Source organism: Oncorhynchus keta, chromosome 25 (assembly GCF_023373465.1).
Source record: "Oncorhynchus keta strain PuntledgeMale-10-30-2019 chromosome 25, Oket_V2, whole genome shotgun sequence".
In the NCBI taxonomy this organism is placed as follows: Eukaryota; Metazoa; Chordata; class Actinopteri; order Salmoniformes; family Salmonidae; genus Oncorhynchus; species Oncorhynchus keta.
Window position 1 is genome coordinate 2,017,528 of NC_068445.1, and position 13,942 is coordinate 2,031,469.

The window sequence follows — 13,942 nt, forward strand, 5'->3', positions numbered from 1 at the left end:
GGTTGCAATTTGGGATGCAAACCAGATGTGTGAACAGTGCTAGTTCAGTGCTACTTCGGCCACCATTTAGATGTGGAGTCCTTCATATTCTCACACAGTTGTATGTTATTCACTTGATGTCAGCTGGTAGGAGCTATTTCACCCCTGGTATTGAATAAAAACAGAGCGAAGGGGAAGTAGTACTCTGTTCTTATGTTAGTCATAGGGTGTGTCCCAGGTGGCACCCAATTCCCTATTTAGTGCTTTATTTTTGACCAGAATCCTATGGTCCCTGGTCAAAAGTAGTGCACTATATAGGACAAACCTTACTAATATTGAGTTGCACCTCCTTTTGCCCTCAGAAGCTTTTGCCCTCAGAATACCCTCATGTGTCGGCCCATGTTGACTCCAATGCGTCACACTATTGTGTCAAGTTGGCTGGATGTCCTTTGGGTGGTGGACCATTCTTGTTACACACGGGATACTGTTGAGTGTGAAAACCCCAGCAGCGTTGCAGTTCTTCAAATCAAATCAAATCAAATTTATTTATATAGCCCTTCGCATCAGCTGATATCTCAAAGTGCTGTACAGAAACCCAGCCTAAAACCCCAAACAGCAAGCAATGCAGGTGTAGAAGCACGGTGGCTAGGAAAAACTCCCTAGAAAGGCCAAAACCTAGGAAGAAACCTAGAGAGGAACCAGGCTATGTGGGGTGGCCAGTCCTCTTCTGGCTGTGCCGGGTGGAGATTATAACAGAACATGGCCAAGATGTTCAAATGTTCATAAATGACCAGCATGGTCGAATAATAGTAAGGCAGAACAGTTGAAACTGGAGCAGCAGCATGGCCAGGTGGACTGGGGACAGCAAGGAGTCATCATGTCAGGTAGTCCTGGGGCATGGTCCTAGGGCTCAGGTCAGTTGAAACTGGAGCAGCAGCATGGCCAGGTGGACTGGGGACAGCAAGGAGTCATCATGTCAGGTAGTCCTGGGGCATGGTCCTAGGGCTCAGGTCCTCCGAGAGAGAGAAAGAAAGAAGGAGAGAATTAGAGAACGCACACTTAGATTCACACAGGACACCGAAAAGGACAGGAGAAGTACTCCAGATATAACAAACTGACCCTAGCCCCCCGACACAAACTACTGCAGCATAAATACTGGAGGCTGAGACAGGAGGGGACAGGAGACACTGTGGCCCCATCCGAGGACACCCCCGGACAGGGCCAAACAGGAAGGATATAACCCCACCCACTTTGCCAAAGCACAGCCCCCACACCACTAGTTCTTGACACAGTCAAACTGGTGCGCCTGGCACATACTAACATACTCCATTCAAAGGCACTTAACTATTTTGTCTTGCCCATTCACCCTCTGAATGGCACGCATACCTAATCAACGTCTCAATAGTCTCAAGGCTTAAAAATCCTATTTTAACCTGTCTCCTCCCCTTCATCTACACTGACTGAAGTGGATTTAACAAGTGACATCAATAAGGGATCATGTTTTTCACCTGGATTCACCTGGTTAGTCTATGTAATGGAAAGAGCCGGTGCTCCTTATGTTTTGTACACTCAGTGTATATAGTATTTGCACACAGCGTATTTTAATAATGAGACACAACATGTGGGAGGAAATTAAATTAGCCTTAGTGGGTTTATAGCTGACCCTGGCCTGCATATAGCTGACCCCCCCACACACACAAATATCGTGAGGTTATCAGTTATAGTAGGACCGTGGCATTCTAATTCAGGCTCTCTGATTGGCATAGTGGCTTAATGACCTATCGAGGTACCCTCATCCTCCGGGTTTCTTCCTAAAAACAATTTCTTGAAGATGACTGAACTCCTCCTACGCTCACACTATGACTCCCAGCCATATTCATCTCCATAGCCTCTGCTTCTCATCAATACAATAGACAGTCACACAGAAAATGGCAATCCCTCAATATACCGATGCAGTCTCTAGGTAATTAACATGGTATTGTCTTTTCCCCTATCCGTCTCGTCTGAGAAGTGTGTGAGTATTAAGTGTGTCAGATAGCGAGTGTGGAGTCGATATGTGTCTGTTTTGACAAAAGAAAGGAGAGGAGGACTGTGATCATCAGCAGCGACAGAATAGCCATGGCAGAAAGCAGATGTGATTCTATTGATGTACGCATGAATGAAATGAATGTCTAAGATCAGAACTCCGAGCAGTTTCATTTCTCATAACCATAACCCTCCTCCTTAACCACGGAACCTGTTGGATGCAGTGATTTCTGATGTGTGTGTTCACATAATCCCCTAATTCTCTTGAATTCCACACACCTTGAATCTCGGCATTAATGAATCCGTGTTTGTGTGTGCGTGCCTTTGCGTGTGTGTGTCCATGCGTGTGTTTTGTTTTCCAGCGTGCTGACATGGGTCTCTCGGCTCTCACCATCACACCAGAGCGGGAGAGTGTGGTGGACTTTACCACGCGCTACATGGACTACTCGGTGGGCGTGCTGCTCAGGAAGGCTGAACGCACCGTGGACATGTTCGCCTGCCTGGCGCCCTTTGACCTGTCGCTATGGGCATGCATCGCGGGCACGGTGCTACTGGTGGGCATACTGGTCTACCTGCTCAATTGGCTCAACCCGCCGCGCCTGCCCATGGGCTCCGTCTCCTCCACCACCCTCTACAACTCCATGTGGTTTGTCTACGGATCATTCGTCCAGCAGGGTGAGTTCATTTTTGTTGGTATAAGAAACATACACTAAATGTAACAATAAACAAAGTGGGTACGAGGACCCGTCGCGCACCAATACAAAAAACCAACACAACACTGAATAACAAACCATCTCTGACAAAGACATGAGGGGGAACAGAGGGTTAAATACACAACAGGTAATGGGATTGGGATTGGGATTGAAACCAGGTGTGGGATTGAAACCAGGTGTGTAGGAAGACAAGACAATACCAATGGAAAATGAAAAATGGATCAATGATGGCTAGAAGACCGGTGACGTCGACCGCCGAGCACCGCCCGAACAAGGGGAGGCTTCGACTTCGGTAGAAGTCGTGACAGTGTTGGATGTGTAGAGGGAACGAGAGACAAAAACATGGTGACGGTTGTCTTTCAGCGTTCTTTCAAAGGTCAGGCTGAAATCCATTTCTCTGGATTTGAGGAAAAGAGGTGAGCTTAGGGAAAATAGAAGAAAGCAAAGAAGAAGCAGAGAGTGATAATGGCATTGACTAAGTTTTTTTTTTCAGAGTGCGATTAGTACTTGTTATTATATATGCTCAAGGACTCAGATTAGTACATTTTGGGCCACATTAATTATGCAAATACTGGGAATGATTTTAGAGTTGGTGGAATATTTTATTTTGAATGAGCCGCCGATGAGCTCACAGCAAAACAAGCAAATTCTCAATCTACATTTTATTAATGCCGGTAATGATGATCATGATAAATGCTAATTGTTCCCTTTTATTCACAATCGATCTTCTTTTAGTTGTAATTACACTTAAGTCATCTAGTCATTATCAAATTATTAGTAAACCAATTCTCACCTCAGTATCAACAACGAGGCAATCTACAAGAGCTTGATGCAGGAGAGCCTTGGTCAATTGTGGCTCATTATGCATTGAATAGACATCAACATCCCAAGGTTCAGTTCATGCGTAAATACACACATAGGCTGCGTTTACACAGGCAGTACAACTCTGATATTTTTTTCCCCTATTGACAAATCAGATCATCTCCGATAAAGATTTGATGTGAAAAGATCTGATGTGATTGGTCAAAAGACCAACAAGTGTAAAAAAGATCATAAATGGACTGCCTGTGTAAACGCAGCCATTGAGACACACAGACACAATGACAAACACACACAGAATTACACACAAGCACACACACACTATGCTGGCGGGGATACTGTTATTTAAATACTCTGTCCCAAACCTCTTCAGTATCCTGACACATCCCAAATAACACCCTATTCCCTATATACAGTATTTAGTGCACTATTAATATGTGTTCTATATAGGGAATAGGGTGCCATTTGGGTCTCAGACATTGTCCTCAGGGGTGAATTGATTTGGAGGTCCTCAGTACACAACAACATCCCAGATAGAGTCTGAAGATGAGCGATTCCACGCAAGCAGAAGCGGAAATTATTTGAAGTATCTCTGATTGTCCTGGCAATTCTCTCATATACACTTAATTGAGAGAAAGGATGCTTTTTACCTTTTTAGATCTACAGTGTCAAATCAAAGTTTATTTGTCACGTGCGCCGAATACAACAGGTGTAGGTAGACCTTACAGTGAAATTCTTACTTACAGGCTGTAACCAATAGTGCAAAAAAGGTATTAGGTGAACAATAGGTAGGTAAAGAAATAAAAACAACAGTAAAAAGACAGTGAAAAATAACAGTAGAGAGGCTATATACAGTGGCGAGGCTATATACAGTGGCGAGGCTATAACAGTAGCAAGGCTATATACAGTGGCGAGGCTATAACAGTAGCAAGGCTATATACAGTAGCGAGGCTATAACAGTAGCAAGGCTATATACAGTAGCGAGGCTATAACAGTAGCAAGGCTATATACAGTAGCGAGGCTATAACAGTAGCAAGGCTATATACAGTAGCGAGGCTATAACAGTAGCAAGGCTATATACAGTAGCGAGGCTACATACAGGCAACGGTTAGTCGGGCTGATTGAGGTAGTATGTACATGTAGATATAGTTAAAGTGACTATGCATATACAGTATGATGAACAGAGAGTAGCAGTAGCGTAAAAGAGGGTTTGGCGGGTGGTGGGTGGCAGGACACAATGCCGATAGCCCGGTTAGCCATTTGATTACATGTTCAGGAGTCTTATATAATAATAATATAATATGCCATTTAGCAGACGCTTTTATCCAAAGCGACTTACAGTCATGTGTGCATACATTCTACGTATGGGTGGTCCCGGGGATCGAACCCACTACCCTGGCGTTACAAGCGCCATGCTCTACCAACTGAGCTACAGAAGGACCACAGCTACAGAAGGACCACAGCTACAGAAGGACCATGGCTTGGGGGTGAAAACTGCTAAGAAGCCTTTTTGTCCTAGACTTGGCACCCCGGTACCGCTTACCATGCAGTAGTAGAGAGAACAGTCTATGACTGGGGTGGCTTGCCAATTTTTAGGGCAGACAGCGTAGGCCCAGTGATGTACTGGGCCATACGAACTGCCCTCCGTAGTGCCTTGCGGTCGACTAGTTGCCGTACCAGGCAGTGATGCAACCAGTCAGGATGCTCTCGATGTTGCAGCTGTAGAACCTTTTGAGGATCTGAGGACCCATGCCAAATATTTTTAGTTTCCTGCGGAGGAATAGGCTTTGTCGTGCCCTCTTCACGACTGTCTTGGTGTGTTTGGACCATTATAGTTTGTTGTTGATGTGGACACCAAGGGACTTGAAGCTCTCAACCTGCTTCACTACAGCCCCGTCGATGAGAATGGGGACATGCTCGGTCCTCCTTTTCCTGTAGTCCACAATCATCTCCTTAGTCTTTGTTACGTTGAGGGTTAGGTTGTTATTCTGGCACCACCGGGCCAGGTCTCTGACCTCGTCCCTATAGGAGGAGAATACATGCCTCCTGTAAGACTCTATTATCTGTGAACCGTACATGATACAGACAACATATTGGTGTCATTATAGTCCTTTTAGTGTGCACTAACATATGGAGTATGTCTAGATTCTGAAAAATAATGTTTCACATGAACATTAAAAATATTAATATGAATATCTCAAAACTACCCTTTTTTTTTTATTTTTTATTTTAAGACATATTGTTGGGAACAATATTCTCGACAAGTACATCCAATTTCAAGAGTGGGCTCTCTGCCCACTGAAGTTCTGATTAATTTTATGAGCAACACCAACACACTGAATGTTAAATGTATTCAATGGGAACTCCCTCTGCTGGTGATTTGTGATTGTGCAAATCATAAAGGAGGAATGTGATTGGTTAATGACATTTAATGCCAGTCAGTGGAGGCTCCTCAGAGGAAGATAAGGAGGACAATCCTCCTCAGTGAATTTATTTACATTTTTTCAGTGAAACATTTTTTTTTATCCTTTAAAAAAAACACTTTACTAAATATATTCACGTTACCAAATCATTGATTTAAATACAGTGTTTCGCAATGAAGGTCTACAGTAGCCTCAACAGCACTCTGTAGGGTTGCACCATGGTGTAGCTGAAGGACAGCTAGTTTCTGTCCCCCTCTGGGTATATGGACTTCAATACAAAACCTATGATGCTCATGGCTCTCACCCTCTTCCATAGACTTACGCAGTAATTATGACAACTCCCAGAGGACGTCCTCCAACCTATCAGAGCTCTTGCAGCATGAACTGACATGTTGTCAACCCAAGGATCAGAGAATTAATCTAGAACTGAAAGCAAAATCTACAGCTCGCTAGCATTGCAGTTAATAAAATGTGGTGAGTGGTTGACTCAAATAGAGAGAAAGACAATAGTTGAACAGTTTTGAAAAATATACATTTCTTTAAAAAAATATATCTTTCACTTAGCTAGCGAATGCAGCTAGCTAGTTTAGAATACTCAAACACCCGGCTCAAACAGAGAGGGATGCTAGCTGAAGATACGAGAAGTAATTATACAATGAACCAAATGATAATGCTTGTATGTGGCTTCTATGAAAGTGACTGTGTTTGTGTGTAATCAGGGGCAATGTTCCCTCCAAAATATATTTTTTTGCTGAGCACAAATTGAATGTTGTGAAAATTTCATGCAACTTCCCGCACTTGTTTACTGTGAACACTGAAGCTGTACGTGTTTTAATTGACTGTTTAAACAGTGGCCATGTAGGCTACTGTGGCTATTTGATCATAATGTAGTCCTACCAGACTGGCCTACCATGGAAATAGGGGTTCTATCATTCAGCCTACAGTAGCAGCCAATGTGTGGTGTTTACACTTTTGGAAAAAAAAACATGCTGGGCTTGACATTAACCTGTTTATCCACTTGTCCTCCAGACAAGGATGTGACTGAACATTTTGTACTGTTGTTTGATGCAAGAAACCACTTATTCCCATACTATTATTGTTATGCAGAGCGACACAGGAGAACCCAAAAGAGCAGACTCAGATGAGAAAACAGGGATGAATGAACCAAAATATTTATTGTTGCACAGAGAGATATGGAGTGCAGGTCCGGGGTAGCTCGGTTGAGTTGCAGAAAAAACAGATGTGGAGAATGAGGTCGGAATTGGCTGAGTAGAACAGGGTAAAAAGGGCCTGAGGGGAATCCAAGGTAGTGGTAGTGAGTAAAATCCAGAGCAAGGTAGTTGGGTGGTGAGATGTGGAACAGGAGACAGGAGCCAGAGACAGAGCAGTGACTGCAATGAGCGGATAAACCAAACCAAATCAAATGTATTTATATAGCCCTTGTACATCAGCTGATATCTCAAAGTGCTGTACAGAAACATCAGCCTAAAACCCCAAACAGCAAGCAATGCAGATGTAGAAGCACGGTGGCTAGGAAAAACTCCCTAGAAAGGCCAAAACCTAGGAAGAAACCTAGAGAGGAACCAGGCTATGTGGGTTGGCCAGTCCTCTTCTGGCTGTGCCGGGTGGAGATTATAAATCAAATCAAATTTTATTTGTCACATACACATGGTTAGCAGATGTTAATGCGAGTGTAGCGAAATGCTTGTGCTTCTAGTTCCGACAATGCAGTAATAACCAACAAGTAATCTAACTAACAATTCCAAAACTACTGTCTTATACACACAAGTTTAAGGGGCTAAAGAATATGTACATAAAGATATATGAATGAGTGATGGTACAGAGCGGCATAGGCAAGATACAGTAGATGGTATCGGGTACAGTATATACATATGAGATGAGTATGTAAACAAAGTGGCATAGTTAAAGTGGCTAGTGATACATGTATTACATAAAGATGTAGTAGATGATATAGAGTACAGTATATACGTATACATATGAGATGAATAATGTAGGGTATGTAAACATTATATTAGGTAGCATTGTTTAAAATGGCTAGTGATATATTTTACATAATTTCCCATCAATTCCCATTATTTAAGTGGCTGGAGTTGAGTCAGTGTGTTGGCAGCAGCCACTCAATGTTAGTGGTGGCTGTTTAACAGTCTGATGGCCTTGAGATAGAAGCTGTTTTTCAGTCTCTCGGTCCCAGCTTTGATGCACCTTTGCTGACCTCGCCTTCTGGATGATAGCTTGGGGGTGATCAAGCAGTGGCTCGGGTGGTTGTTGTCCTTGATGATCTTTATGGCCTTCCTGTAACATCGGGTGTTGTAGGTGTCCTGGAGGGCAGGTAGTTTGCCCCCGGTGATGCGTTGTGCAGACCTCACTACCCTCCGGAGAGCCTTACGGTTGTGGGCAGAGCAGTTGCCAGACCAGGCGGTGATACAGCCCGCCAGGATGCTCTCGATTGTGCATCTGTAGACGTTTGAGTGCTTTTGGTTGACAAGCCGAATTTCTTCAGCCTCCTGAGGTTGAAGAGGCGCTGCTGCGCCTTCTTCACGATGCTGTCTGTGTGGGTGGACAATTCAGTTTGTCTGTGATGTGTATGCCGAGGAACTTAAAACTTGCTACCCTCTCCACTACTGTTCCATCGATGTGGATAGGGGGGTGTTCCTTCTGCTGTTTCCTGAAGTCCACAATCATCTCCTGACACCACACTCCGAGAGCCCTCACCTCCTCCCTGTAGGCCGTCTCGTCGTTGTTGGTTATCAAGCCTACCACTGTTGTGTCGTCCGCAAACTTGATGATTGAAACAGAACAGAACAGATGTTCAAATGTTCATAAATGACCAGCATGGTCCAATAATAATAAGAACAGTTGAAACTGGAGCAGCAGCACGGCCAGGTGGACTGGGGACAGCAAGGAGTCATCATGTCAGGTAGTCCTGAGGCATGGTCCTAGGGCTCCGACACAAACTACTGCAGCATAAATACTGGAGGCTGAGACAGGAGGGGTCAGGAGACACTGTGGCCCCATCCGAGGACACCCCCGGACAGGGCCAAACAGGAAGGATATAACCCCACCCACTTTGCCAAAGCACAGCCCCCACACCACATAAACGGTGTCAGGCAGGGAAACAGGCACAGCAGAGTAACAGGATCTTGAGGACTAATAAATGGCAAGAATCATGAACTGACTGAGCAGAGATTACGATCTGGCAGAGTGGAAGTGGCAGGACATGTAGAGTATTTGTAGAGGTCTTGATTATGGAACGAGTTGCAGCTGGTAGGGATATGCTCTGACTCCAGCACACCTGTCTCCAATCCCACAATCACAAAGAGAGGGAGAGGGAGGGAGGGAGGGAGGGAGGGAGGGAGGGAGGGAGGGAGGGAGGGAGGGAGGGGAGGGAGGGAGGGAGGGAGGGAGGGAGGGAGGGAGGGGAGGGAGGGGAGGAGGGAGGGAGGGAGGGAGGAGGGAGGGAGGGAGGGAGGGAGGGAGGGAGGGAGGGAGGGAGGGAGGGAGGGAGGGAGGGAGGGAGAGGAGGGAGGGGAGAGAGGGAGGGAGGAGAGAGAGGGAGGGAGGGGAGAGGGAGGGAGGGAGGGAGAGAGGGAGGGAGGGAGGGAGAGAGAGGGAGGGAGGGAGGGAGAGAGAGGGAGGGAGAGAGAGAGGGAGGGAGGAGAGAGGAGGGAGGGAGAGGGGAGAGAGGGAGGGAGAGAGGGAGGGAGGGAGGGAGAGAGAGAGAGAGAGAGAGGGAGAGGAGAGAGAGAGAGAGAGGAGAGGGAGCTCTTGTGGGAACTCAAGTGAAAGTGATTCACCCAGTAAAAGTCTAAAAGTATTTGCTTTTAAATATACTTAAGTATCAAAAGTAAATATAATTGCTAACACACAGTGCATTCGGAAGGTATTCAGACCCCTTAACTTTTTCCACATTTTGTTATGTAAATGTGATATTTACGTTTTTATTTTTAAACATTTGCAAACATTTCTAAAAATCTGTTTTGCTTTGTTATCATGGGGTATTGTGTGTAGATTGTTGAGGGGGGAAAACGATTTCATCAATTTTAGAATAAGGCTGTAATGTAACAAAATGTGGAAAAATTTGAATTTGAATACTTTCTGAATGCACTGTATACTTAAGTATCAAAAGTTAAAGTATAAATCATTTCAAATTCCTTAAGTTAGACAAACCAGACGGCACAGTTTTATTTAATTATATTTATTTACGGATAGCCAACACAGCCTACACTCAGACATCATTTACCAACTAAGCATTTGTGTTTAGTGAGTCCGACAGATCAGATGACCATGAATTTTCACTTGATAAGTGTGTGAATTGGACCAGTTTCCTGTTTCAAAATGTAATGAGTTCTTCATTCATTATTTTCTTTAGGAATATAGTGCAGTAAAAGTAAAAGTTGTCCAAATTATGAATAGTAAAGTAAAGTACAGATATATAGTACTTGAACGTATTTTTACTTAACTACTTCACTCCACTGATAAATGGGCTAATAACTTACTAACTAGTAAAGAATATGAACAAATTAACATATGTGGCTATATGCAAATCTCGCTTTGACCTCAAAACAAAGACATAATAATCGTGACCACTCATGCTGTAAAGCAGTCCAGTTCAAAGTGAATGGCACAAATCCATATATGGCAATAGTCTATTTGCATGTAGTCCTACTGCAACTCTGATTGGTTATGGCACACCAGTCTGTGTAGAGTACAGGCCAGTCGTGCCTGTCAATGCAATAGAATCATACTCCGATGCGCTCTGCCTATAACAGAATATCTTGCATGGCTAGCTTTGCATAGTAAGTCTTGCATAGTTCGTTTTGTTTCGGTATGTTGCATTGAAAGTGGCTAGTATTGCGTTGATTTGATCACATTTCCCACAGTATAGGGAATTGATAGTGTTGATAGTGTTAACTGATGGGGAAATCTCTAGAAAGTTGAGAGAAATTCAATCTCCTGCTTCTCTGCGCGGACTAGTATTTCTTCTGCCCGCAGCTAGGGGGAAGATTGATCAGAACCATTCTGCCGATTCTGTTGAAAAACATTTCTTAAACGGAAGCAAAAAGAACGGGCCACAACTGTGGTGCTAATGATTACACACTATATCAGCTAGATGCAGGCAAGAGTGTGCGAGGCGGTATTGAATGTGCCACAGTCTGTCACCTTGATTACTCAAATGTTTCTCTCCACCTGTGCACCTACGTTTTAAACGTTCAATCATTGGCTAGGTTGTAGCAACCTCATGATGGGTACAGGGAAAGTTAGAGTATCCGATAGTAGCCTAAACCTATCGGTGTAACATTCAGCTGGGTGAATGGAATATGAATGACAGTCATCCAATATGCTGTAATAGAAATAAGAACATGCTCATTGAAAAAAAGAAGTGTCCTCCCTCATCTTAAACATCATTGACCGCAACTGATTTGTAAGTATAAAATGCAGGCCCTCAATGTCCGGTCTGGAGTGTGAAGTCATGAGCTCTGATGGTCGGTTACTGCGTGGCAACCTAGCGGTGCCAAAAGCCCTGGTCTGCCCTAGAAAGCCTATGTAAATTACGATCGGCAGAACAGCCGAGCAAAAAAAATGTTGACGATTGTTTTGTTCGCTAAAATGTGTTTATTATGATCAAGTTAGATCCCCTCTGTGAATTATTTTAAAGTTCGCTACAAATCGAGACATTTAATTCAATAGTGATCCATTCTGACTACTATATTTGTCTTCACACAGGACCACCTGCTGACACAGACCAGTCATGGGCCGGCAGGCTACGAGGAGGCTCCCAGTTGACTCTCTCAGGGAGGATGAAAGCGACTACATTGACCCTGATCCTTTGCTAGTTACGGCCACTTTCACCATGATCCTTAGCGATTTTTTGGGGGGTGCCATTCAGCCCCATTCAGCAATATGGCATGTTTCAAATTCAAATACTTCCTGCTTCATGCGGCATCGGGAGTTTTCCATAGGAAAACATCAACGCTACCACTATCTACTGATTTTAATGCCTATGATATAATGGTTCATATCGCTCTGGAAATGTGATATGTTTGAAGAGTATATTGTTCCAAACAACATGTCTAAACATCAACGGGTCATTTTGAGATACTCATTGTATTTCAGAATGTAGACATACTCCATATGTTAGTGCGCACTGTAAGGACTATAATGACACCAAGATGTCTGTATCACGTACGGCCCACCGATCGTAGGGTCTTACAGGAGGCATGTATTGGTCTGAAACGGGCCTGAAAGGGCCACTGTCATCACGATTTGTGATACAAATGTAAAAGGTATCAAAAATGGTTTGTGATACAAATGTAAAAAGTATTGCAAACATTCTTCCTCCCAATTAAGTTTCTATGTGAGAATTGACAGAAGAAAAAAAAACATCTTTCACTGCGGGTGTAGAATCACCCAGATATAGCTGAATGAGCGAACATGACGATGCAGCACCAGCTTTGCCTCTTTGTCATCTAATAGAGAATACACACCGGGTGTACAAAACATTAAGGACACCTGCTCTTTACATGACAGACTCACCAGGTGAATCCAGGCGAAAGCTACGATCCACTTCAATCAGTGTAAATGAAGGGGAGTATAGGGCTGTTACGGTGACTGTATTAGTGCCAGGCCGGCGGTCACGGGTCATGACCGCAGTCAAATTCCATGTGACTGTTTAGTTACGTAATTAGGCTCCTCCAAGCTCTGATGCTGCTGATCGAGTAGCCTACCAAACTTGCTAACTGCCTGGTACTCAGCACTCTATTGTCCCTCCAATCACACTGACATCAATGCAAATGTATTCAAAAATCAAGTACTTCATGAGAGCCCATGAGCTCATGTTGCGCAACATTTCTATAGGCTATGCAATTGTGTGAGAAAACAGAGCTCATGCCTTTCATGCAACTTTTTTTCAAATCTTAATTAGAGTTGCATCATCGTGCTTTTACACCTGCATTGTTTGCTGTTTGGGGTTTTAGGCTGGGTTTCTGTACAGCACTTTGAGATATCAGCTGATGTACGAAGGGCTATATAAATACATTTGATTTGATTTGATCATGCAGCCTTAGAATGTTACAAAAATCCAAACATATTTTGTCTCACAACTTTTATTTTATTTAACCTTCGTTTAACTAAAGTTACATAACTCGAAATTAGCATATAGAAGGACCTGTTTTTTTGTTAAACGCTCAATGCAGAATAGCGGCAATATGCGCACCAGCTCAAATCGTTTGGAGAAAATATCATTTCTATTTTATTCACCTATGTTCAATTGTAATCTTCATATTATGAAATAATCTAAAATAATGGCACGGAATTATAAGCAAATCTTGTCTGCTAAATGAACTAGTGTAGCCCACAGCCTTACAGCATAGCCAGATCAGGGCCTCTTCTGAAATAGACAACATTTACTTCATATCATGTTACTCTAGACCTGTCTAAAATAAATAATGGATTTATTGTGAGAGTGTAGGCTATATTACATGGATGTATTAGACTTTTTCAAATGCATCAGTGGCTTGCCAGGAGGTGTTATGTTAATTAACGTTCAATTACCGTGAGCCTGGCAGTTTATTGTTTGACAATCACCGGCTAAAAAAATGTAATGACCGCCACAGCTGTAGGTGAGACAGGTAAAAACATTATTTTCAACCTTGCAGCAATTGCTTGTTTGGGTGCCATTCAGAGGGTGAATGGGCAAGACAAAAGAGTTACGTGCCTTTGAATGGGGTAGGCTAGTACAGGGCCTTGCAAAAGTATTCATCCCCTTGGCATTTTTCCTATTTTGTTGCGTTACAACCTGTAATTTAAATCGATTTTTATTTGGATTTCATGGAAATGAACAGACACAAAATAGTCAAAATTGGTGAAGTGAAATGAAAAACATTACTTGTTTCAAAACATTCTACAAAATTAAAAACAGAAAATGGTGTGTGCATACGTATTCACCCACTTTGCTATGAAATC

The 13,942-nt window shown here is 43.3% G+C and overlaps 1 protein-coding gene across 5 annotated transcripts in view; it reads left to right on the forward strand.

Annotated features, from left to right (window-relative positions):
- LOC118358000 (glutamate receptor ionotropic, delta-2) overlaps positions 1 to 13,942 on the forward strand; it is a 543,733-nt gene that overhangs the window by 430,641 nt on the left and 99,150 nt on the right. For all 5 annotated transcript variants that reach the window (XR_004820395.1, XR_004820396.1, XM_035735345.2 and 2 more), the window contains one exon: positions 2,367 to 2,679. Coding sequence is in view for 3 of the 5 variants with exons in the window: in XM_035735345.2 (XP_035591238.1) it covers positions 2,367 to 2,679 (313 nt within the window). In the remaining 2 variants the exon portion in view is untranslated. The remainder of the gene's footprint in view (positions 1 to 2,366; positions 2,680 to 13,942) is intronic.